General features: G+C 41.9%; 3 protein-coding genes across 5 annotated transcripts; 2 read left to right on the forward strand and 1 right to left on the reverse strand.

The window, feature by feature from the left end:
• The first annotated feature begins 1,471 nt into the window (after nt 1–1,471).
• Nucleotides 1,472–3,868, forward strand: ppm1na (protein phosphatase, Mg2+/Mn2+ dependent, 1Na (putative)). The gene is made up of 6 exons (XM_079556250.1): nt 1,472–2,085; nt 2,159–2,730; nt 3,248–3,365; nt 3,435–3,549; nt 3,626–3,689; nt 3,763–3,868. The coding sequence occupies exons 1-6, from the start codon at nt 1,680–1,682 to the stop codon at nt 3,793–3,795; spliced, it is 1,308 nt and encodes a 435-aa protein (XP_079412376.1). The 5' UTR covers nt 1,472–1,679; the 3' UTR covers nt 3,796–3,868.
• Nucleotides 3,869–7,607: 3,739 nt separating this feature from the next.
• On the forward strand, nt 7,608–11,192 carry LOC306969690 (amino acid transporter heavy chain SLC3A2; the record flags this gene model as incomplete). Its single annotated transcript, XM_079565385.1, has 9 exons — nt 7,608–7,986; nt 9,578–9,742; nt 9,803–9,888; nt 9,947–10,024; nt 10,098–10,150; nt 10,218–10,413; nt 10,482–10,589; nt 10,706–10,709; nt 10,768–11,192. 9 exons carry the CDS (start codon nt 7,608–7,610, stop codon nt 11,190–11,192), a joined length of 1,494 nt encoding a protein of 497 aa, XP_079421511.1.
• Nucleotides 11,193–11,878: 686 nt separating this feature from the next.
• On the reverse strand, nt 11,879–26,643 carry ptgir (prostaglandin I2 receptor). Of its 3 annotated transcripts, none has more exons than XM_079579755.1 (3): nt 26,496–26,643; nt 24,781–25,754; nt 11,879–12,502 (listed from the first exon to the last, which is right to left on the reverse strand). In XM_079579755.1, exons 2-3 carry the CDS (start codon nt 25,606–25,608, stop codon nt 12,179–12,181), a joined length of 1,152 nt encoding a protein of 383 aa, XP_079435881.1. In that variant the 5' UTR covers nt 25,609–25,754; nt 26,496–26,643; the 3' UTR covers nt 11,879–12,178. The 3 variants fall into 3 exon arrangements, with proteins under 3 accessions (XP_079435881.1, XP_079435880.1, XP_079435882.1); XM_079579754.1 differs by having other exon boundaries at nt 24,781–25,758; XM_079579756.1 differs by lacking the exon at nt 11,879–12,502 and adding an exon at nt 13,367–13,472 and having other exon boundaries at nt 24,781–25,758.
• Nucleotides 26,644–26,683: the final 40 nt, after the last annotated feature.

Consider the following 26,683-nt stretch of genomic DNA (forward strand, 5'->3'; position numbering starts at 1 on the left):
AGAGTAAATACTACGCTTATAGAAAAGACAAATGGAGAGAGGGATATTGTACATCTAATTACACAATGGAGATAATTTTTTTCACTCAAACTTGGCTGCAAATACTGTTTGGTGGCGCTAGCCCGCAGCTTGCTTTGCCCGTTAGCCTGTTAGCTTCTTCTTCGTGATTCTATTAGTGTGAATTGGTGTCTCCCTACCCGGTGGCAGCGAAGTTGCAATTGCGGTTTTCTGGCCAGAGACACCAGGGGGAGATGAAAGACCCACAATCATCCCATTAACACTTGTATTACCCCCAGAGGGACTACGAAAAGGATTTATCAAGTTACTTAGTAGTGCTTTAAGTCAAATTTCAGACATGTGCGGCCAATTATACGCAATAGATTACAATGGTAAAACATGTACACTTGCAGACTATCACTTTAATAGTTTTTTTGCATTTGAAAGAAACAACTTAATTTTGTTGTTTATCTACATCAAAGTCATATTTACAATGAACATAAAACAGTTAATGGAGAAAACAGCCTCTAATTACAGAAACATTTTTTGCTATACCTAATACTGCCCACGCTGCATGTTAATTACTATATACTGTATACTATATATATATGACACATATGCTTCGGGCGGAAATAGGCTTAAAATGTACTACAGTTCATACCAACGTAATGAGCACAGTCATGTCACTGTGCGTCAAATGAGACGTTTTTACATTTATAAACCTATTAGGATATGCTGAATGAGGTAAACAAACAGTTACCCTGTGTAACTTCCACTGAAGAGCAGCCGATAACAGGTTTAGTGTAGGCTCCTTACGGTTGGCTATGGGCACACATACAGTCCTTAACTCTATTAAACCATGCTGTTCCAAACTAGGCCAGGTTCCCGGCCTTAAATACATCGGACTAACAGGATTACAACAACAGTCATACAAGGAAAAGCAGCCATCTAAAATGTGACAGAAAAGCAGCTCTTCAAAGAACAATTCATAATAACGATATCTCGGGTTAATGCCTCTTATCATATTGTACTGAACCTACTATTGTTCCTCCAATAAATCTATTATATTCAACAATGTAGCACAAGTAATTCCCATCACGAGTCGAGTTTGTCTGAGTCCAAGTCTAGCACCATATGAGTTCATTGCCACATTAAACATTTAAATGTCAAAAATCCTTGATATATTCACAGCAGATCCTGTTTCTGAGAAGCTAATCATAGGCTCTGTCTGTTGTGTAAAATAGCATGAGTCTAATCCGTGCCTGTGTGCAGAGCAGACAAAGGTCAAATGGCTGTAAGGCCAGGTGATTATTGGACTACATTAGACGGACAGGGAAAGAGGAGGGGCCAACACTTAAGTACAAATGATCAAAAATAGATGGACCAATAGATGCAATCCCCACAGTGACAGAAGTCAGAAGAAGCAGTGATAGACAGACACACTTTTACTGTGTCAAATCGAGATGCAAAAATGGGTCACTTTTTAAAACAAAATTAAAGTAGATTTTGTGTAAACAGACATATTTTATAGATACAGATTAATCCGTCACCTGATAGAGTGTCAGAGATAAGCTGCTGCGCTGGATCTGCTGAGGAGAACACAGCACCGGAGGAGTGGCATCCGAAGGAGACGGGGAGCTGCAAGGTCGAGCCGGAAGCTTGAACACAGACTCCGCGGAGTCATGAGAACGGCCAGGAGAGCCAGCAACGTGGAGGTGCCCTCCTTTCTCCGACAGCTGGTCAAAGAGACTGAGAAGATGGTCACCTTCTTCTTCAAAGGAGGCACCAGGGAGCGAGGGCCTGATGAGGATGACAGTCAGGATGAGGACGACTGCTTTCCCAGCCCATACTTGGAGCACCCCATCTTAGAAAAACATGTGTTTGAAGGGAGTTCCCAGTCTGGGCTCAACTATGCTGTGGCCAGTATGCAGGGCTGGAGAGCACAGATGGAGGACGCACACACCTGCATGCCACAGCTGAGTGGAGACCTCAAAAACTGGGGCTACTTCGCTGTCTTTGATGGACATGCTGGTACTACAGTGGCCCAATACTGCTCTAAGCATCTGCTGGACCGTATGATCGCAACAGGTACTAAGCCCAATAATAAAACTTTACTTTTACGTTGCTACTTATTATCATTATTTTGTTTGTTTTTGTTTAGGTGGGATTATAGCCACTGAGGACCCTGAGCAGGTGAAGGAAGGGGTTCGAGAGAGCTTTCTGGACATTGATCGGCACATGCACAAGTTGGCCCGTAAGGACAATTGGGATCGCAGTGGGTCGACTGCAGCAGCAGTACTGATTTCCTCACAGTACATTTACTTTATCAACTGTGGGGACTCGAGAACCCTTCTGTGCCGTGACGGCCAGGTGATCTTCTACACAGAGGACCACAAGCCCTTTAACCCCCGGGAAAAGGAGCGCATCCAGAATGCGGGAGGCTCTGTGACGCTGCAGAGGGTGAATGGGTCTTTGGCGGTTTCCAGAGCTCTGGGGGACTTTGACTTTAAAGAGGTCGACTGGAGGCCTCAGACTGAGCAGCTGGTCTCCCCTGAGCCTGAGATTTACGAGATGGAGAGAACCCCTGCAGACGAGTTCTTGATTTTAGCCTGTGACGGAGTGTGGGATGCCATCGGAAACGAGGAACTTTGTGCCTTTGTGCGCAATCGTCTGAAGGTGTGCAATGACCTTCGAGACATCTGTGCCCAAGTCATCGACCTTTGTCTCTATAAGGTACAAGTGCATTAACACATCACCCAACACTATCTGTCTATACAGCCAGGTATTCGTGAATGGGTTACTAAAGCACAGGGGCTGTTTCAACAGGTGAGAACTATCTCTGACAGGAGGAATTACAGTGATGTCATGACATAAGAAGATAATGCCAGTTAGCACAAACCTTACGCACCTACAGGCTGTCTATTATTAGACGTCTTAGACAACAGAGGAGATGTATGTACGCATGGCCTGGATTTAAATGAGAGTGCTGAACAAAACTCCTTTAAATCACTTGAAAAGAAATAAATAATTAGAGAATAGAAGATGGACTTGAAACTGTCTCAAGCTGCTGGAACACAGATTGCAAATGTGAATCTAGCATTGTAATTTTTTTTATTTTTTACAATCATTTTAAGTTTATCACCGAGCTAAATCAACAACTACGTATAAAACATAAAACAACAAAACATGAATACAGCCTCAAAGGTCCAGACACATTGAAGTGTTTTACGTGCTTTGTCTCCCTCTTCAGGGCAGTCTGGACAACATGAGCATCATCATTGTGTGCTTCCCCGGAGCCCCCCAGCTGTCCCAGGACGCTCTGCAGCAGGAGGCTGAGCTGGAGCAACACATCGACATGAAAGTGGAAGGTGAGGCAGTTTATTCCAATTATCATCACTAACATAGCTCACATTTTTTTGTTCAACTGCTTGTCACAGAAATCATCCAAATGATGAGGTCCAAGGATGAGGACCCAGATCTGCTGTACGTCATCAAAATATTGGCTAAAGAAGAAATGCCGGGACTTCCTCCAGGGGGCGGCATTACCAGCAAGTGAGTACCTTGAACCCTCATAAAAACACATTTCTCAATCTAAAGAACCAGACACATTTGCTGTTGTCCTTTGTAGGCGCGAATGTATTCTCTCAGCCTATCAGAAACACATTGTGAGTGCCAGAAGTCAGGAGCCAATGGTAAGTCAATAAAAAAATCACTTAAAGATTTAGTTATGAAATTGCATAATGCCTATTTTTTTCTGCATTTTAGGATGTTGAGGGATCAGAAGAGGATTCAAGATGAAGCTTTCAATGTTGAAAGAACTGTTACAAAATTATACATATACCTGGGATTTAATCTCAATAAAGAAATTGAAGTATACTAGCATCTTATCATTTAATATCATGATAGTCATTATTATTTGTATTTAGTACAAGGAGCTGAAGTACAATAGAAACAGCAGAAGTAACTCAGAACACGCACCATGGGCCCAATTGAACCCAGTGTTGAAGATGTATCCGCAAGGCCATGAAGATGTAAGGAAAAGGATGTAGACAAAATCTGGATGTCTAAAGCAGGAGAGGTTTATTACCTTCAATACAGGCCAGGAGCAGAAGAAGCACCTTTCACAGACATAGTCACAAAGCGCTTTACGTGAGACAATTATACATTCACTCCATACGTGGTGGTGTTCAGTTGTCTCTGGGAGAGACTGAAAGAAACACTGTCGTGACTGCACGGCCTCTCTGACCACCATCATTCATCCTGGCCTATTGTACATGTTTTTAGTGGTAGGAGAAACCAGAGTACCCGGAGGAAACCTACGCAGACACGGGGAGAACATGCAAACTCCACACAGAAAGGCCTCGTCCACTAGGTCATGAGAGAATCAGTATGTAAGTGAAGGGCACATTATCTAACACCCAGCTCCAGCTAGTGTCTTTTGTTGTCGAGTCCTTGAGCAAGACACTTACTCGCCTCGCCACCACTGTCTGTGTTATTTCAGATGTTTTTCCCTTGATGGAAAAGTGCCCAATATACTAACTACGCCTCCTCTTCTTCTTTGCACCAAAGACATTTCATATATACGCATATGCAGCTCAAGCACCTGATGCAATGTGACTGAATAATCACAGTTATCACAGAGTTGTTAGAAAGCAAAGGCTCGCAATGATTTCTTATAGAAAAAACATAAACGTGTGTTGTGGGAGAAGAAGATCAGAAAGGGACAACAGGCAATTGCATGTGAGAGGCCACACTGCTATTAAAGGCAAGAAAAATACAGTTTCAAGGAAGAGCCACATACTTGGTTAAAAGTGGACACTATGGTATGTTAGTGTCTGTGTGTGATGTGTTAGATCAGCATGTGCGCTCTGAGACTATGCCTCTATGTCCTGTATTGTACTGACTGTATAAAAACAAAAATTGCTGAAGTATTTTTGAAAGGGAATTTCTTTTTAGTCCACCAAAAATTATTGATTGGGGCAACTGAACCATAATGACTAGCCAAGAATGCGCAAACAGGGCTTTTCGCTCAATGCAAAACACAATAAAACATGATTCCTAATAGATTGAGTGGAGAGGGGCTTGCTCTGTCCAGCAGCAGTCACAGGTTCTGCAGAATGTGTGGAGAGGGTGTTTAAGATCAGCACCTCTGTAATAATTGACTCAGCAGTTTTAATAGGACACCAGTGCCCCTCTCACCTCCTCCTCACTTCTAAGTCACATATTCAGACTCCAGGTTACTTTCATTTGAAGAGACAAGACGGACCGGAGGAAGACCAGAGAAAAGTGAGTGAAGACTTTAAATGTAATTCCAAAAGGCAGATGAAAGCATATTAATTTGATTGCAAAAATATGGCCATGGGTCAATAAAAAGCTCTTAATAATTATTTTAACCTCTTAACCGCCGCCTTAAGCGAGTGTATTTTCTCCAGCTCAGCTTTACCCAAATCTTAAAGCTTCTTGACTGGAGTTTACAGCCTATAGACTAAACTACAAAACTCATCTAAACGTATCTTTGCATTGTTTTGCCACTGCTCTTGTTACTTTGCGCTTTTGTTGATTTTTTTGTGACTTTTTTAATTGTGTTTTTGTGTGATTCTTTTTTACACTCTCTTTTTTACGCTCTTTTGCTGCACTTTCATTGTTTTATTGCTGCTTTTTTTGTCGCTTTCTGTTGCGTTTGAGTCACTTTTTTGTTCCATCTTCATCACTTTCTTGTAACATTCTTTTTTTTTTGTGGCTTTTTTTGGTCATTTTTTGCTTTTTCTTGTCACTGTTTTGACACTTTTTTTCAAGAAGCTTTTAGATATGAGTAAAGCCAAATTGGAGGATATGTGCTCGGTTCAGGTGGGGTTCAGAGGTTAAAGATTGTGTGAGGTGAATTAATTTGTGGCTCAAAGTTGGTTGGCTTGCTCTACCCTTTTTTCTTATTTGGGTGACCAAGCAAGTTAAACATGTGAGCAAATTTTCAGCTGTATGAGCAGGGCTGGACTGGAAGAAAAAATCCGCCCGGGACTTTTGGGTCAAGACCGGCCCTCTATAAAAGTCGGTCATACCATAGACGCTGAAAATGTTCTTCCCAGTGGGTGGGGGTCAGGATTGATCTCACATACTCATAGTTATGTGCCCCGCTTTCTACATATTCAGCTAAACAAGCTCCCTGAAAATGAGAGCAAGATGCATTTCTCAACGCCATTAGCAATACAATAAGCCCTTGAACTAAACCAGTGTAAGCTACAAAGCCGAGGACAATATTCAGCCGAATTAGAGCTAACACCTCAGAGCAGTCTCTTGTTGTTTACAACTTGCTGCAATATGTGTCAAACTTCTAAACAATCTTAAAATGCGCGTTCCGTTAAGGAGGTTCCTCTTGCGACACAATGAAACTTCACAAAACCAACCGAATGATCGCACTGTAGATTTGAGAGGGGGTTGTAGCCGAAAGTGTGGTCTGGTCCGTGAATATTAAAGACGGGTCCGGACCATTACGGACCATGACCTCTAGGGGCGCTGTGCACTGGTCCGAGTGGTCCCTGATGGTCCCTGAGATGGTCTCTAGGTCCCTCGAATGGTCTTTGGGCTGAATTAATGGTCCTGTGTATTATGTGTGGCAGGAGTGGAGTCCTAATAGGTCTATATCAATATTTCTCATTCATTTTGAGGAAAACCAACGATTTGTTGGGAAGATTTTTTATTTGAAAATCATATTCTTTTTCCGGATGGTTTTCGACATCATCTGTTACAAACATTGCTCTATATTCATTCCAACCAACTGAAATACGCAAATTTGCGACATTAATGATCTTTTTTTTTTAAATTGTACTCATTACGATTATAGACTACATATACTGACATTCTGTAGATCATTTTAGATTTTACGTGGCCTAACGGGTTACGTGCATGTCTGCAATGTCGAAGGTTTCGAGTATGATTTGAAGTGTCATTTTTGGTTTCAAAACACAGAAGCATTTTACGGTTTATGATATTGATTCTTTGCGTCATTGATAACCGTGCAGTTTTTAAAATGTCCAAATAAACTGAATTTACGGATCAGCATTAATGTTTTTCCCAGTGGGTTCCCAGTAAAAAAAAAAAGATTTAGATTTAGGTAATAAAATGGTAATTATACTGTATATACGCAATTATCTGGGAACCATGACTCAAGAAAGCATGCCAGTGGAGGGGTATAAAATGAGTCCGATCCCTCACTATACATAGGTGAAATTGCACATTAATAGTGAGGAGCACATCAATAGAACATAGTAGGCTATACTTTGTGGGCCAGTATGGCGCCCCCAGAGCACGTCGGCCCACCGGGAAAACAAACAATTTTCCCAATTTCCAGTCCAGCCCTGTATATCAGCTTCAAAATGTTCTAATCTGTAAATGTGTGAATCTGGTTCAGCTCATACTAATGCTCTTTGCTGAGTCAGTGACATAATGCCTACAGACTGGCTGCAGCTGAAAGTAATGAGAGGTTAATTAAGCGCGCGATGGCTGCTGTCCGGGAAATGTTCAGACATGATTCTGTCTGCGGGTGATTATGAAAAGCAAGACAAAACTTTCAGCCTTATGTTTTTCGATGTGTAGTATATCTGCAGCTCTCCGGGATGACGCTGAACGCAGGTGGCCCCGTATATGGCAGTTTGTCCAGTCCCGGATTTTCACACAGCGGAGGTGGCGCAGAAACGGCGCCGTTGCTCATCCCCATCGATGAGGAGCAGGTGGCGCGGCAGGACTGGCGGCCTCTGAACAGGGAGCAGCTGGAGGTCGTAGCGGGAGGCCCAGGGTGGAGGAAGTTTCGCTCTTACCTGGTGCTGCTGTTCTGGCTCACCTGGATAGGCATTCTCGCCACGGCCATCGCGATCCTCGTGGTGGCGCCCAAACCCGTGCCTCAGCCGCTGAAGTGGTGGCAGAAGTCACTGTTCTACCAGGTCCAACCAGAGCTGCGACTAGATGCCACAATGGAGGAGTCAACGAGCCTCGATGGTGAGATACTCTTGAGTCTACCACCTTATCGGCCATATCTTTTTTGGGCCTATAGGGGTGGGCCATATCGTTAGTATCGCGATACAATTTTTGGATATTATTGTGGACACGGTAGGCTATATGTTTGTTCCTACTTCACCAATCAAAGGCGGCCTGAGTTCACAGATTAACGTGTGTTTTTTTGGGCATGTCCTTCATATTATTCCTCACTCATTTATAAACAAAAGTAAATCTGATGAAGGCACTTTACAGTATTATTCTTCCATTGTCCTGTCACTCTTGTTTTCAGCTTATACCAAAGCTCCCGGTTCGCTATTCCACACTGGAACATGTCTGACAGCACAGGCTGCACATCAGACACATGTCCATTATGGGCCTATGTCTCACACAACAGTTAGAATAACCATTACAACCATTCTCTGTTATTATTATTCATAACCTCTTCACATATTCAAAAACGTAGTTGCTACAATAAAAAATAATGATTTTGAATACAAAAAATACTATTTTAGTAGTGTCCCACTTTACCAATTACAAGTGTCCCACTTTACCAATAGCACCTAGAAACATTTTTCATTGGACCAACCTGTGTTTGAGGCAAAACTTCTGTGTTAAACATTTGACCTTTTTTCCTCCACTGATGTAAAATAGACATCTAAAGCTTTTTAAAAATATGTAACATTAAAGACTTTGGCATTTAATTCCAAACCAAAAATGAGGTGGAAACTAGGGTTGCACAATATATCGCGAAAAATATCGTATCGCGATATTAGCTGATGCAATATCCGTATCGCGAGAAGCCACAATATATCGCAACATCACCATAGCCTTCATCTGACTGAGATCGACCCATTTTTTTTGCAAACTCAAACTCATGCATTGAAATCATGTGTAAAAGTTCAGTTTTAATTGAACATTTACAAGCTTTGTTAAATTCTGCACTTGTTTTGGTCCTGATTGGGTGTTTTTTAAGTCTTCTTTTGACACAATTTGCTGAAAAAAATTGAACATAGTGTGTTTGGTGAAATATTGCAATAATATCGTTATCGCGATATTGCACAACCGTATCGCATATCGCAAGTCACTTCAATATCGTGCAGCCCTAGTGGAAACTGAATTTTCAAAAAGTGCTATATTCACCCTATCATTTATGTTATGCTAAACACTGACGGTAGAACACGGGGACAGGTGCCTCAAAAGTAAAATGAAATGAAGGATGTAGACTGCTTGAGTAGATCATATTTGCGAGGAAATTTGTATGCCGTAAAAAAAAAAAAAAAAACAGTGAATTAATCTTCCCAATAGGCGTAAGGCTGGGATTTTCAAGTAATTTCTCCATTGTCAATAATGTCGTTATCGTGATATTTCTTTTTTTTATACCGTGATGTAGATTTTTGGCCCTATTGCCCTGCCCTAGGGCCTACTGAATCACACGCAATTAAGCCTACACAGTTGGCCTACATCTGAAAGTGCAGGCCATATATAGTTGGTGATTTGACAATGATTGTGTGGAGTTCCCGTACCTGACCATTTGCACTGACTGAAGTGTGTAACTATCTCCTGTGATAATGATTTCCTCCTCCTGTTGTAGCTCTATCGGAGGAGTTGTCGTACCTTAGGTCACTGGGTGTGGGTGTGCTCATCTTGGAGCGTCTGTTTGGGGCTGATGTCTCCCCAGTGAACATATCCGCCACAAGTAAAGGCTCCTCAACATTGCCAGAGATCCTGTGCTTTCTCCAGGAGAGCAGCAAGGCCGGTACGATGCCTGTGCTTTGAGATGCGAGTTTAACTTAACGACTGACTTTTTTTCTATTAGATTTAAAAGTAGTGTTGGATTTTTGTGATGTGGATCTGCTGGGGGGAGGAGTGGACAGCGACGAGTCAAACAACGCCATAATCAAGGTAAAATAGGTTTGATATAGAAGCATAGGTTCCCTACTAATAATTTTTTTAACAACAGGAGGCACTCAGTTTCTGGCTGGCTCAAGGTGTGGCAGGATTTGCAATCTGTGACACTGATGAAGCATATTCAGAAAAGGTAAACCTCACTGACTTTATTCTATGGCCAAATGTTGCTGATCACCTGACCAGCTAAAAATCTTTCATTTCAGACTCTACTGGAGTGGAGAACTGTCCTGAAAGATTTTAACGCGGAAGATGAAAGGTATGTTCTTAAAAATAACGACAACAAATGTATGTCTACTTTTTTTTAAATTCCTGGATCTTTGCAGAATTTTGCTGGTCAGACAGAAAAGAGACACACTGCCTCCACTTAATATCTCACACTCAAACTCTACACTGGTGGATGTTGTCATTAAACCTATTCTGCCCAAGTTGCCTCACCTTCTGTCGGGGCAAGAAGTCTCCTCTGCCATCGAGACGCATCTGTACCAAGCGCAACGAGACGGAATTTGGAGCAGCTGGATGGTAAATGAAGTGTTTTCCTCCACAAAGGTCCACAGTGAGTTGGTTTGGTCGTGTGTGTGTTTGTGCAGGTTGGAGGTAAAGCGTCAGAGAAGTTGAAGAAACTCCTCCTGGTGCTGCTGATGACTTTGCCCGGGTCTCCTTCTGTGGAACACGATTCAGACATCGACCGAGATGAGGTACATTTGGAGAAGGTGTATGTTGTATTACTTATTTCTATCCAGCCTAAACATTTTGCACATTTAATTATTCTGTACAGATGATGACTCTAAATCTGGCTGGATCTTTCGGACAGGGCAGTAAATCAGACAGCCAAGTGAGTAAACTATCATGTCAAATAAGTAACATGGTAACAAGTGACGGTATGTTTAAATATCGAGCTTATGTTCCTCATCCAGGACACAAAGAAGAGACATTTGGCTCGTGCTCTGTTCAGCTCTCTGAGTCAGTCCAGGGCCAGAGAGGAGGCCCTTCTGTACGGCACCTTCACCTTCCTGCCCTTCCACAGCTCTAACACTTCGTCCAACTCCACCTTTCCGCTGCCTCCTCCAGTGCTGGCCTTTCTGCGCTCGTGGGGCTGTGTACACTTTCTCGTCCTGCTCAACATCGGACCAGAGACTCGCGCCCTGGACTCTGGATGGGCCTCGCGCCTGCCTGAAGCGGGAGTGTTTGTGGCCAGCACAGGGATGGACCGCATGGGCGCCACATCTCTGGACAATCTGGAGCTACAGCCACATGAGGCCATTGTCATCAAACTGTTTGAGGCCGAAGCATATTCATAGTGTTTCAAAGTGTGCCAAAGAATGTAGAAAATCAACTTTTAAAATAAGATTTTATGATTATTAACTGTAAAGTAATGGTTTGTTTAGTATTGTTCATGTACTAATTACGTGTAACGAGGGTGGTCAAAAATCCACAAGACTGGGTTTTGTGCTGAAAAACATTGTATCTGAGATGGGGAGACAAAATCACAATTTTTCATGTTGCACATTGTGCTTTATATTTGTCATAAACCACATGTTGAACCTTCTCATCCCGTGTAGCACCACAAGGGGGTGCTAGAACAACACTTTAGCAATTAGGAGTGCAAACGGCAGTTCAACTAGGAAATGTAATAGGCCTTTGTGCAAAAGTTCAAGTCATTTGTTTCCTTGGTGGTGTGTGTACGCTATATTAACAACACTTTGTAGGAGAAAAAGATTTAAACGGGCACATACACTTAAATACAGGTAAAAGGTCAAGTAAACTTTCACAGTGCTTTTGCAGGCAGCTCTATTAAGCCGGGGATTTACATTACTCACTACATTGGACTAAAAGACCGGTGCGGTGACTCTTGCATGCACAAACATGCTTCACCAGTATTTAAAATAAAAACATTTATGAGCATTGGGCATTGACTGGTCTGGTTTTTGACATGCGTGACCTTTTCTCTCACAGTGATAAGACCAAATATCATCCAACATATCGGATCAGTCTTTTTTTTTTTTTTTTCTGCTGAAAATACAAACCAGAAAAAAATGGAAATGTGCAACATGCATGTAATACGAAACATTTACAACATACTCAGAACATTTTCACAGGTTTTAGAGCTAACATTCTATGATATATTATAGTTAAACTTTCTTTGCAGTCTCGTCAAAAGCTAAAAATCACGTGCAACATTCTTTGCAGTCTTTAATTCACAGATAAATTAGGACCATACAGTGAGTGCCCAACCAACATGCCTTCAGTTTAGTTCAGGAGTCTGTATACTTTAATGTCCCAGGAGTCAAGTGTGTGAGGCGGGGTGTCTGACAGTCTGTGGGGGATAGAGAGGTAAACTGGAGTATGCATTGCTCGTAGACACTTCTGCGGGGCTGCGCTGGATGTGGTGGACCTCCAATGGTAAAGAGAGAGCACAATGAGCTGTGGTCTTCACAGCGCCTTTACTAAATCGGCAGCTGAGCAGAGAACAGAGGTGACGAAGCACAGACTTGCGGCAGATGATAAAAATCCAAGGGTCCACAATAGGGTTGAGGGCGTAAAACCGGAAAGCTGTCAGGTTTTCTTTGTCGTCAGAAAACGGGTGAACAGCATTGATGAAGCCTGCGATCTGCAAGGAAAAAACAAGTTTAGTTGTACTTTTTGAAAGACATTCTCATTGTGAATTTTACTAGCAGCGTAAATACAGGAATCATTACTATCAGTGAGTGCTGCAAAATGTCACCTTTCTTAAAGTTGAGCAACATTCTCTGCAGCCCTAATATCAAAATGTATTATCTGTTAAAGTGTGTTGAGCAGTTTAAGGTTCAAAAGCACTGAGACTTTCTGTTTGATGCACAGCAGAGACACAGCTGGCTCACATGCATCAGCAGGAGCAGCAGCAGTTGGCCCGGGACCACTATTTGTCACCTCTCCCTTCTTCTCTATCAACAATTCCCCATTTCCTCCATCAAATATCCAACAAACAGTGGCCTAATTAATGGTCTGTGCTGATGGAGGGCTTTTGTGCATCAGAGTAAATGTTTCCCTGTTGCTAAGGCCTGGACTACAAACTAATACGTCTGTTTGTTAAGTGTGAGGGTCCTGAGGGGGCGAACCAGTACCCTGCCCTGTTTGTGTACTCTTCTTTAATTGGTTAAACTGACACAGATGTGGACACCAATCTAAAATTTACCCTCACACCCACAATGGAAACAAGAGGTGAAGTGAAAGTCACAAATCTATATTCATCACCTTATCACTGGCTTTCATCTGGATAGTTTTTGACAGCACATTTCATGGTTGTAAAACAGATTTTGGAAGTTTCCCTTGCACAGTGAAAAAAAAAACTTGTGAGACAACTTGCTGCAACCACACACACTCACACGCAACAACCTGAAAATGCAGCAGTAATCTCATGATAAATCTGCACAGTGTTACAAGGGTAGTCATCATGCACTTTGTATATCACCCGAGAGCTTTCAAACAAACATCCCTCCAACAGCTTGTGGCATAATGATTGCCGGCCCTGGTATCCCTCCACACACAGTACCACCCAGCCGCTAATGGCCACCACCGCAGCCTGTTATGGACCTCATGCCCTGCACAGAGGAGGACACAAATCACACGAATGCTCCATCCCAGCATTTCAAACTGTGGGGTTGAAATGAATGCGTTATCCTTAACCGTTATAATGCTGCAGGCCAGGAAAGAAGAGAGAAAAGGTGAGAAATCTGCATCACATCAACTTGTTTTAAACACTGTCGGGAAGGTCAGGGACATTTTATTGTCTAAATAAGGGCATAGTGATTTGCCAGTAGTGACCATTACAAATGATTTCACCTTTTTTTCCTCTAGTGCGTTTGGCATAGGTTTTAGACCAATCACACGCCCTGCCATCAATCTGAACTTAGTTAATTTAGTCATGCAGCATTCTGTCATATCAGATTTGGGCCCTAATACTGCAATACAGGCAATTTCAGACAGTAAATTGGTTGCAACGTGATTCATATCCTACTTGCCAATTTTCCCGATTCGCCGGGGAGACTCCCGATTTTTGACTCTCCCGTGCAGTCAGTTCTCACGCTAATCTCCCGATTTTACAGTGAAGGAAACAAGTAAGATTGTGGGAGAGATATTTGCATGATCTGGCAACCCTATCCTTGAGAAGAATCACTCCTTTGCCTCTCTGTCATTGCTCTACTCACATTGCGTAGCTAGCCCTGCAGCGCGCACTAAAATTATTTTCAGCTTGCACTCTGAATTTAGCTTGAATCTTGAATTGATAGAAAAAAAAATAGTATTTTTATGCGGAAAATACAGTACTAAGTAAATAATGCCCCTAGAGGCCATAAGCGCCACTGCAGGTGTCGTAACATGTTTTTTTACTCATTAATTGTCTGTGAGAGTAAAAACTACGCTGACAGAAAAGACAAAGGGAGAGAGAGATATTGTACATCCAATTACACAATGGAGATAATTTTTTTTCACTCAAACTTGGCTGTAAATACTGTTTAAGTGGCGCTAGCCCGCAGTTAGCTTTGCGTGTTAGCCTGTTAGCTTCTTCATCCATTAGTGACACCAGGACACTGAGGGAGATGAAAGACCCCCCTAATCATCCCATTAACACGCGTATTACCCCCAGAGGCACTACGAAAAGGATTTATTAGGTAAAGAAGTTGCTTAGTACTTTATCCAAATCTAAAAACTTCTTGAAACACAAAAAGAAGACGTAAATGACGCAGCAAAACAGACGACAAAAAAAGCGACATAACGTGACAAAAAAACATTAAAAAACAAAACAAAATAGCAAGCAAAGATACAACAAAAAAGTGACGACAACGCAAGGAAAAATCTTAGATCAGTTTCGTTGGTCTTAGCCTTCAAATGAGATGTAAACTTTGACCTCGAGGCTGTAAGCTCCAGCAAACGTACAAACAAAAACACTTGCCTATTTCAGGGTGGAGTTACAAAACCTAATGTGCCACTGCTTTTTTCGTGCAACCTGGATTAAGGATTCGCTCGTCACACCCAAACAACACAACACCCATACACTGTGTTACTTAGGAATGCTGATTGGTGCAACTGTCAGGAAACTGGATAATCCTGAAGTCGAATCCAGTACGATCTATCTATTATCCGTGCTTTGTGAAGGCTCATTCCCAGATCACTGTCTTCCCGCTCCTATTTCACTGCGCAGCTAATGTGTAAAGATAGTGCTCTGATAACGGGCTCCTCAAAGTGGAACAAAGTGTCAAGGGACTCGAGAAAGGACATGCTTAAAAACTGGGATCAAACCACTGACCACGGCGCTTGTTCCTACTTCCTCTCCTACTTCTTACAGTTGTATTGCTTTCTTTGACATGAATAATACAAAAGAACTTAAACCTATAATGTCCATTTATAGTAACTCAATAATATTGATCTAATAGCTGATCTAATAGCTGATATAGAGTTCGGGAAATTCCATAGTTACCATGGAGATCCGTCATCTTTGCAGCTGTTAGCATATTTCCATTGACTAACATTAGCTAAAAATAGTACAATAAGTGGAGGAAATAATTGTTAGCCACTAAGTTACTGCTAGTAAATACATCTTACTCACTGTGGTTTCCAAGTGTTTTCATGCGAACAATAACTCTAGTATTTTAACTTTAGTTTACAATTGCTGCTAATCCCATAATGCTTAGCGATATGACGTCACATTCCCGAACTCTATAGGGATGGGCAAAATGCAAACATGGCAAAATCATCAATTATAGTCATCAAGCCGCACACATTTTCTCCAGTTCATTTTTACCCAAATCGAAAGCTTCTCACCTGGAGTTTACAGCCCATAGGCCAGCGTAACGCCTCATTTGAAAGCTAAGAACTACAAAACTGACCGTAACTTTTCCGTTTTGCTGTCATCCCTTTTTGTCTCTCTTCTGTCACTCTTTTCTTGCGTGTTCGTCATGTTTACGTCGCTTTTTTGCTGCTTCTTTGTTGCTTTTCTGTCACTATTTTGTCACTTTTCTTGTTTTGTTACTGTAGCTTTTTTTCCGGTATGTTTGTGTCACATTGTTGTCTCTTGTTCATCACTTTTTAGACGTGTTTCAGCAACTTTTTTGTTGTGTTTTTATCTCGTTTTCATCACAAGTGCCAAAAAAAAAGCACTTTTTTCAAGAAGCTGGGGGTTAAGAGGTTAAACTATTGTGCATGTTTCGGGTTGTAGGATTAAACAGGGAGAAAGCACCCAGACAGGAGGAGAACACGCAAACTCCACAAACCTGGGACTTTCTTGCCATGAAGTGATGGTGAAGCCACTCATTCCTAAAGCTCTATTTTCTTGCATCTGTCTCACACTTCATGCTCTGCTTCCTCCACCTACAGGAATACGGTAAGTAACAAGTGCGTTCCAATGACGGCTCCGCATCGAAACATCTATGAAAAAGCGCAATTTCATGAAACGCTGATTGCTTCATAAGGAAAGATTGAATTCCTTCATATTCTCACGTCTCGAGGGGCGCCTCGTTCGATTCCAGAGGTGAAAACTGGTAGTGATTAACTTTTGAATCACACACGCTTCGTTTCCGACAGACTGTGGTTAGTCAAACAGCGCAGCCATTCTCGGGTCAACAGGATGCACACGTTTCAGGCGTGAAGGGAACTTTTCTGCGCTGTGAAAGTGTGTCATAGATAGTGTAGGGTGAGCATATTTGCAATCGATTTAGCTGCTATATACAGTATGGGATATAAGCAGTATGCACATTGGTAGCATACTGCACAATAGCATATCTAATACATCAATACCTCTGTTTTCCTTTTCTCCAAGCATCTTTCTTTCTCAGGGTCTATGTGAGCAGCTGGGACAGCCTTTGATCTGACACTCGCCCCCTGTATTGTAGTATTCCTGCCGGGAAGCAGCAGACAGTCAGTGAGCGTCTTCAGGCACCACTGGGAACCGTCGGAGTCATTAGTGCTTTCTCTTCCCTTGGCGCCATCAAGGCTTTACCAGCTTTGCACAAAACGAACTGTACAAGGAAGTATCTTAGCGGAACCCATTATTCTGAAGCTCAGTGTCAATTACCGGTACTGAAAATGGGGCATTAGTAATAGAGGGGAATGCAGATTCTATTTAAGTTTAAGAGGCAATGAGAGAGTACAAACTTGTCAAACAGAAAGGGAAGTAATGTAAAAGATGAAACTGTGAAACAAGCAAAGGTGGAAGATTTTGAAATGTCAAAAGCCTTGCGTTTGGAAACTTAGCCAAAACTAATCATCCTTTTCTGGAGAATGTTACATGTGAAATAACAAACAAACAAACGGGCATGAACTTTTGCACTGCGGGGGAACAGTGTGTCCTGGGCACCAACACCTGCTGCATATTGAACGTGTTAAATGTTAGTGCTAAATACACAATCATAAAAGAATCGTCCATCAATTTTACAACTGAGGTTTCCAAGTTCACATTCTCTGTGTTGGCATAATTCCACTTCTGCATCACATTATCACAGAGGCAACAATAACGACGGATTTTGATTCTGTCAAAAAAAGTATTGAAGGTCGTGGATTTTACAAGGGTCATTCTTCAGCTCTAGATCTTGTATATTATCAAATGAGTTGAAAACCCTCTGGGCAAAATATCAGTGTCATTACATTTAACCAATGCAGAGTCATTTAAGGCCTGAGTGGAGGATTTGGGAGCAGAGGGGATTGTGGGAACTTCTTCCCATTGCATATTTTCAGTAAACGAGTAAACAACAGCGTCAGATCAGTGGGTCTTGAAGCGCTTTGGAGAATCTGCTTTTACTGCCTTCAATTATCAGGGATTTATTGGGCGATTTCAACCCAATAAATGGAGCAGTTTTAAAAACAAAAACAAAAAGATATTTGAGTGATGCATTGATCAACGTCACACTCATTTAATGAAGTCACATTTGGGTTTATTTTCCATGTGAGGAAAAACACGGACGATCTTTGACTACAACATTAGTCATATGTGCAGCGCAGTGAATCACTGATGTGGTTTCTCTTGGGCCACGTTTAACCTGTGCCAGATGTCTTTTCACACTTTATGAGAACCCACCATAGTGAATCCATATTGCAGAGGGTGTGCTGACCTGGACTCGTCGGTTTCTTTTGACAGATGGGGACCGCAGCCCGGCACTTATCGTTTGTTTGGTGTTGAGGTGTTGTATTTCTTTGCAACAACTTTTATTAGCTCATAAATCTTACAGAATCGTAGCTATTGTTCTCGCAATTATGACTCAATAAAGGGCCAATATCACTTTAATGGAAATGTGTGTGTATATCTGTCAAATGTTCCATATGGGGTCAAACACACCATGTACTTTTTGTTAGGAATTTATTTATTTTTCTCCATTTAGGCCACAGACTGTTTGTGGCTGTTTTGAAGTTTATTTGTAAGAAACTGTCGCATAAGCACTTTATATGGAGCAGGGGGAATGTAAGTTATATTCATATCTACACAATAAACTGACTTTGTTTGGCTTTTAACCCTTTAAAAAATTGCTTTTCCTGTTTAATCGTTGTGAAGCTTAAATCGTCGCCTGGACTGGGTTTGGTTGGGGATGTTTTGCTTCTATTCACAGAAGCTTCTTCTAAGCTCTCTAGAACCCAAGTCCAGTCGACGATTTGAGCTTCATGACAATAAACACTTCCTGGACGAATGAGAGCCTTCACAAACATTTTCCTGTTTAATGTTTCATTGTGAAAGTAAACCTTTATAACGTCAGCGCTTCCACAACAAGTTGCTGCACACTCCTGTTGCCTTTTGGCCAGATTTCTTAATTATTCAAATAAAGTATGCTGAGTAATACATTGTGAATGTGCTAAAGGCAAAAATATCGATTATTCACAGGATTAACTAATATATACAGTACTAGTTTTCACTTACAAAACTAGCAAGAGAATTGACAGAGGTGAAGTAGCACAAGACTAGAACTGCTATTGACATGAAACAGAAAACATATGGATGAGGCAACAGTCAGTGACTTCACAAATTAACTCCAGACAAAATGTAATCACTTCCCTACAAAGCTTGTGATTAAAGTCTTGCCAAAGTGGGTGTAAAATTGCCTCTCCTTTTACTGTATTCAAGCCAAGTTGTTTCAGAGAAAACATGTGGTTAGCCTTTTGACTGTAAGGAGACGATGCTTCTCAAAGCCAGATGCATAATGCATGAATCCAAACAGGATGTAGTTCATGTCTATGGTGTGGGAAATATTAGAGTCCCAAAAGGTAAAAGACAAATATCTTAAATTTAACTCAAAGTAGGGCTGTGCAAATAAACAAGGTCATCATTAATTAATTTACATTGGTATGATTTATGTTGGCATATTGCCCAGCCCTATCAAAGACATGAATGAATGCAAAAATAAGTTATAATATTGTGCCAGCAGGTGATCTGTGAGGTATTTCTACACAGCCGCAATACAAGCTTGTCTCTATGAGTGTGATCTAAAACCTTTTCAGTAGCACCTGCGTATCTCCAGCCTGAGGCCATGTTCTTCAGCACACTTCAATAACACATAACTCAAAAAAAATAACGGGCCAATGTCATTAAGAGATGATTTTCTTTTTCTTATTTGTACAATAGCTACTAATTAAATCAGCTGCATGGACTTATGTGGAGGCTTTATGGATTGTCGCCTCGGTGTACTTAAGAGGGAATCCCTATTGTTGGAGACACAAAAGCAGCAGCTCATTTTACTCCACGTAATGGATCTGGCAGCAGCACCTGGAACGCGAACGCACAATCATATCGATAAAAATAGCTCTCATTTTAAGCCTATCTTATTACAACTCAGGGTAAACATATCAATCAATAAGCAGCCCATTTAAAGCTAATGGTCAGCCTTCAGTATGGACGTATCCTCCCTTTATTCTGCAAGCAATTAGATGCTAAGTAACATGTCTGAGTCAATGGTGTCTGGCCTTTCCCCTGCACTGCTCATCGGGACTAATGCAGTCTGGATGGTTTTATGGGGAATAACCATGGCTACAGAAAAATATCAAGTTGCTGTCCCACATATTTTCAGTGATACCATTGGGATATGACTAGGCCTGTTGTTGAGGAATTTCCCGACAGAAAGAAACCGCTAAAATGTCTCCTTGTCTTACAATTTGAATGTTGTTCTCTTTGTTGTGTGGATGGGTGGCCTCCTGAGTTTACTATTTTAGCCCAGAACCGATGACGGACCCCCACCCCCTCTCCTTTCTCAGTTTGGTCTCTCAGACGCTACATAGTGATTAAAACGTCACGATCTTTAAATTGTGATTGTAGAGTTCTCAATATTTAGGTGATGAAGAGTGTAATCTATATATATATATATATTTTTTAATCTAACTAAAGGCACATTTTTTAACAGATCAATATGTGGGCCGATTGGATGTGCACAGCCGATCGATTCCACGTATTGACCTGTCCAATATGTGCCTTTAGCAGTACGGTGCACATGGGAAATGGCACAAAGAGGGCTATTGATGACAGAAATTAATGAGCAGGCTGCATGATGTCACAGTGGAGCAGTTATCATTTATAAACTCAACCTGACAGGACTGTAGGGAAAACAAGGGGCCTAATGGGAGGAAAAGTACCCAAGATGTCCCACGTTCTCTGTAAAAACAATTAAATGACAATAAGAAATGCACTTCAGCAAACACAAGCTAACAATATATCCCAAGATAGATAGACACAGACAGACAGACAGACAGACAGACAGACAGACAGACAGACAGACAGACAGACAGATAGATAGATAGATAGATAGATGTTTTGCGGATGGGTGTCCTCCTGAGTTTACAGAATCTATTTTAGCCCAAATCCAATGAAGGACCTCCACCCCCTCCCCTTTCTCCGTTAGGTCTCTCAGACACTACTTAGAGATTAAAATGTCATGGTGATCGTAAAGTATTTGGGTGACGAAGCGTGTAATCTATACTTTTTTTTTTAATTTAACTAAAGGCACATTTTTGAACAGATCAATATGTGGCCCGATTGGATGTGCACAGCCGATCAATATTTGTCTGTGGTTAAAACATTTTACTGAAATTGCAGGAATTACTGAAATTATGGGAATTGGGTAATGAATTATTCCATTTCATCATCTGCTATAAATGTCATATTGAGTGAGACCCACATGAAGTAGCAGTAAATTCTAAGTATAGAATGAAAACCAGCTGTACTTTTCACAGTCGAGAGAAAGTCATTGTTGCTGGTTTTATTCAAGGCAGCTCTTTAAGAACACAGAAGAACCACATGATAAGTTTGCCTGTCTGTAGCTTTGCAAAAGATGCAGGTGATTGTCTCTCAGATCGGGGTTTTAGTAGCCCACATAGCAAAATGTGTGTGGCCGAGATCTGGGCCCCCCTGGTCTCTGTTTCAGATGGCCAGTCGTTAGTATTGACGTCTTCAGCCCTGTCCGTGGAGGAACTCCTTAATTGACATATACTCTCCATCACATTGGCCTCTATGATGATCCAGGATCAATTGTTTTAGTGTTTCTTGTAGGTTTTCACTGCTGACAGATCCTCTCACCAGAAAACCTACCAAACAACTGACCCTGGAGTGTTGTAGAAACCACCGTGATGGAAAGTAAAGGAGTCATGACGAACCCATGCAGCCACTGGGTCACAATTACGCACAAATATCAAGATTTTATTTCTGCATAAAAAGTAGCACAATGCACCTCTAAGCTCCAACAAGGACTGGACATTCTTCCACGGTCTTGACCTGTCTGTAGAGCCTCCTTCTTCTGTGGTTTCTCTTCCCTTCTCTTCTCTAACCTTTGACTAGCAGAGGTTTCAATTGTGCCCCATACCTTTATTTATGCTTAAAACCTTCATGCCAGCTCTGTCTCACAATAAAATGTTAGTTGTTTGGGTAGAATTGTGTGAATGAAAAGGGCCTTCTCTGATGATGTGTACCAATTCAGCAAGAAGGCAGGGGGCCACCAAAAACTGATCTGAGGGCCGCATTTGGACACCCCTGCACTAGACTCTAGAGTTCGACCCACCCAGGATATTATTTACCTTATTGCGGAAGTTCCCATGGGGGCCGCCATTCATTGTGCCCGCCCCTTCACTTCTATTAGTTTACATAGGACTGCAGATGTCAAGAGATAATCTACACGGACACAAAGCCGTTTTCAGTCCGCCCGCAGAAACTTTGCAAAGAGATAAGTGACACGTCACCGCACGCCGGTGATACTTCTGATGACGGCCTGCAGATGGTGGCTGAAACATGTAAAGGTAAAAGATCTTTAACATCTCTAACCTTAGTGTCTGACAAAACGAATCTAAAAAGTGATACTAGTGCAGAGTTGATCTCTTGAACATCGGACATACTACACAAATCAATCAACTGTACAACATATTTTAGTGGCAAACATTTTCACTCAGTCTGAATGGACCTCGCGCTCTACCAGAAGTGTCATTGCAACGGATTTGCGGATCTGAGGCAAAAAGAGGCAAAAGTGGGCGGGGCGGAATAAGGTGAATACTGACAAAATAAATGCGGCTGTTGCTATTTGCTATTGTGCAACCATTCAAATTGCGGGTTTGATCGACTGCGGTTAATTATGCAGCCGTGATTCAGTAGAACAGCTTTTCCACTATGAAGTCCAAAAATTGCACTGGACTAAATTTAGCAAACGTACTAGCCTACGCATTTCTCAGACAGCAGCATTTATCCTCAGACGTTCCGCACTTTCTACAAATTCAGAAGTGATTTATGGCTCCTAATTGCTGGCCGTGCGTTGCGACAGGCCTCGGGAAGTTAAGAGTGATTAAGCAACAAAGACCAGAGCAAACACTGAAAACTGATTGCTTCTCCATCATAGTTCCACACACAGATCCAGCAGCGGGCCCCAGAACCTTTGTCAAACGTAGTATAAATCTCTCTCAACACAAGACTGATTACAAAGTGAAAGGGAAACTTTACGAAACAGTCTCGCAGTAGGCCAAGGCAAATATTTAAGAAGTAACAAACTGTAATTGTAACTAACACACAAGAACATTGCTTAACTTCCTCGTAGCGCCACAGCCAGCCAATGCTGCCACGTATGGGCTTTCAAATTGTGTAACTGAAGATGACTTATATTAAACGAGACCCACCCTTGTACTGTGAGGCTAAAAGCATTGATCTAAGAGGTATATTACATTTCACACCTTTGAAACCAGTTTGAATAGGAATAAAGTGTTTTTGTATTGTGGGCTATTGTTTACTGTTGTTATGTCTGTATAAAAGTTCTAATGAATTTCCTTGTAGAGTGGAGAGTCTCGGGTGACGTAATCTAAATTGGTGGGACAGAGGGGGGGAACAGGGACAGGTGGTCACTAGTTCAATAGTGGACTTTAAAAATGTGGGAAGACTCCTCAGATAAAACACACATGCTATGAATGTAACTCACCCGGTCAAAGTCTATAGAGAATACATAAGCCAATTAAAATTTGGCTTTTGAAACACATTATACAGAATGAAGCAACATTTTTTCCCTCGAGACGAGTTGCTCATATTCCAAAAACAGGATGCTACCTATTTTTTTGCCCTTTGCATTACACTGCCTTAACCACAGCTCTGGGCAAGTATCACAGACAACATGAACACCACAAGACACAACAGCACAGGGACTTTTAACACTTCCTCAACGTTAAATTTCCCCACCACCACTTTTGTGATTCATGAAACTGACTGTAAGCTACGTTTGTCCTTTCTCTGTGCCAGGGCAGGGTAGGACACTTACAGCCCACAAACCTTGTGTGGAAAAGACAGAGCTCTCCCAGACACACCTCTTGCTAATATTGCCTGCAATGTACACCACTAAGGACAGCACATACCACAGCAGACAAAAACATCAACGGTCGCTACACAAGTGAGCCCTCTGTGTACAATAGGTTATGCAATGTGGCAAAGGGATGGTTTTAATAGATATTCAAGCGATGGGAAAAGCCTAGGATTGCATACTGACTTTTCTATTACTTAGATTTTTTTTTTTAGATCGTTTTCAAGAAGTGAAAGTCTTGACACATCAGGGTGTTGTGTTCCTTGGACTTCTCAAAATGTCCTTGTTGTTATTCGCCTTTTGTCCACATGTTTGTAATACAGTCAGTCTCTTTCTCGAGAACTCAAAATGCTTTCCCCGCACCTGCTGACGTGATGAGGTGATGCTCCTCAGGGTTTTCCAAGTCTACAGGTGAAACTCGGAATATTAGAATATCATGCAGAAGTTCATTTATTTGTCAAGCCTTTATTTGTTATAATTCTGATGATTATCTGATGATTATTTTTAATTTATTTTTTACAAGCTGAGCCATAACAATCAAAATTATAACAAATAAAGGCTGTACATGTCTCACTTTGCATGTACTGAGTCCATCATATATTAGTTTCACACTTTAAACTGAATAACAGAAACGAATGCACCGATATTCTAATTTTCCGAGTTTCACCCTGTATGCACTTTTACCAAGCAGCGGCACAGTGAACAGTCAGATAAGTCCTGGAACTTTGCATTTCCAGAAATCAGGGCTGATTAGGTGGCACAGTGACTGAGTGGGTAGCGCTTGCATTTGCCTCATAGCGAGAAGGTTCTGGGTTTGATACCCTGAGCGCCTATTTTTGAGCATGAGACAGATCATGGCATGGGCCCCCAGGTGCTAGGACAAACAATAACAGTATACCCCTTAACCTTATGAATGTCAACAGTGCAATGATATTTTCTTTGACTTTTTGACATTAACAGCAATACCTGTATACTGTATTGCTATAGATTTTGAATATGATTATTTCAGTTCAGCTATATAGGCACAACTATGGGTCAAACGTTGAGGGACAGTTAGTGGTGTTGTACAAATAAATACATGCTCTATACTGAATATACTTTCAGATACATATGAAGTACTTACAGTGAGTGGCAGGGAGCAGACTGCAAAGATGAGTGTAATGAGTGCCAGCAGAACCAGGTGATCCATCTCCTCTTCACCCTGTCCGAACCAGGCCAGACTCATCCGCCTGCGCCTTCCCACTGACGTCACGGAGCCACGCCGCTTTGCATGACTCCTGTGCATCTTACACAGGCTCACAATCACGGAGCCATTGCACAAAAACACCGCCAGTATGACTAGCGCCATGAGGGACGAGTAGGACAGGGAAAACGCCAGGACTAAGCTGTCGTCCTCTGTCGCGTCCATGTCTATGAAGCACCACGTTCCCGGGCAGTACTGTCGAAATTTGCCATAGCCAACGTACGGCAGTAGACAAAAAGCGAGGGAGAAGAGGTATATAAATAAGAGGACATATTTGGCAAAGCTGCGCCGTATGTGGACAGAGTAAAAGTAGGGGTGACTTATGGCCAGGCAGCGCTCCACGGCCATGGCACACAGGATGAGGGTCGGCGCCAGTCCGAAGAAACTCATGGCAAAACCAAAGAGGTCACACAGCCTCTGCTCTCCCAGGCCTATGAGCGACATGTTGCGGGCATAGCAGATGAACACGGGGGGGCTGAGGAGACAAGTCCCTAAAAGGTCAGTGAGCGCCAGGCCAGTCACCAGAATACAAAACACAGAAGATCTCGACCGCTGCTCCTTCTGGTGGACCACGAGAATGAAGAGAGCCAGCAGGTTTCCAACCACGCCGGCCAAAAACATGATGATGCTGGTCGCGGGTTTGCCATCCTTGCTTACAATGAGAGTGATGTTGCTGCTGATGTTGTGGCATGATCTGTTTGAAATCATGCTTCCCAAAGTGACGGATGAGGTGGCTCAGTGAGGGATGAGTAAAGAGTATCCAGACAACAGAAGAAGGACCGCCTGACCTCTGGACACTAACATCTGGCAGAAGGCAAGGTGGAGATCCATGATGGTGTTAACGCGTCATATTACTGCCTGGACAGAAGAGAGAAAGTACTATTCACCTGACAATGCTCTTCACATTGCCTTCTGCCCACACCAGCTTCAATATATGTGTAGCCTAGACGATGTTCATACTTTATAGTCGACTGGAGGCCGAGTAGCCAAGTTGACAGCAATTATGTTCTTTTGAGCGCATATTTAGCGCACAAAATAGAACCGGTAATCCAGAGATGGGTAGTACTCAGTTACATTTACTCACATACATGTACTCTTGCAAGTAGTTTCTTCACATGTGCTTGAGTAATATTAAAATGAAGTATCTGTTCTTACCTGAGTAAAACAATAGTAACTCCTGGCACTGTAGACTAAATCTTTAAGTGATAATTCTTCACTTTGACACAAAAATAGATGTATTTTGTGTTTTGTTTACTTAATAATGATATATTTTAATATATTTTTGTGGAGGTTTCTTTAAAAAAGTAGTAACATTTTCACACTTTATGTTTTGTGTCTCATCATTTATGTCACTACTTAAACAGATTTTTTTTTTCTCTCACTTGAGTAAATGTTTGAGCCACTACTTTTTACATGGGCCAAATTATCTTAAAGTAACGCTACTCTTATTTGAGTAAATATTTTGGCTACTCTACCCACCTCTGCCGATGACCATAAACGCAAACTGTCTGAGAAATAAATAAGTTCGCAAGCCAAAACATTCACACTTTTGAAGTTCATCTAGTTCACTAATACCATGATATTGAATCGCTTACCTTGCATTCCTCATAACCATTACCCTGCTTCGGTTCAGTCTGTCACTTCTTCTGTCACAGTCCACCTAAAAGCCTTAAAGAAATCCTCTAAGAGTTGAAAAGTTCCGCTGATACACGACCGTGATGCGTCCACGAGCGCAGAGAGGAGGGAGTAGTGAAGCACGCGATCTCGAGCATCGGCCGTGTAA

This window comes from Gobius niger, assembly GCF_951799975.1.
Source record: "Gobius niger genome assembly, chromosome: 1".
NCBI classification, from domain to species: Eukaryota; Metazoa; Chordata; class Actinopteri; order Gobiiformes; family Gobiidae; genus Gobius; species Gobius niger.

What these genes read in the sequence shown, in the direction of transcription:
- ppm1na (XM_079556250.1), top strand. Translation starts at nt 1,680, where the DNA reads ATGAGAACGGCCAGGAGAGCCAGCAACGTGGAGGTGCCCTCCTTTCTC. An exon ending in GGACCGTATGATCGCAACAG is followed by an intron (nt 2,086 to 2,158) that starts GTACTAAGCCCA and finishes GTTTTTGTTTAG; the next exon opens with GTGGGATTATAGCCACTGAG. An exon ending in CATCGACATGAAAGTGGAAG is followed by an intron (nt 3,366 to 3,434) that starts GTGAGGCAGTTT and finishes TGCTTGTCACAG; the next exon opens with AAATCATCCAAATGATGAGG.
- ptgir (XM_079579755.1), bottom strand. Translation starts at nt 25,608, where the DNA reads ATGATTTCAAACAGATCATGCCACAACATCAGCAGCAACATCACTCTC. An exon ending in TCTGCTCCCTGCCACTCACT is followed by an intron (nt 12,503 to 24,780) that starts GTAAGTACTTCA and finishes TTTTCCTTGCAG; the next exon opens with ATCGCAGGCTTCATCAATGC.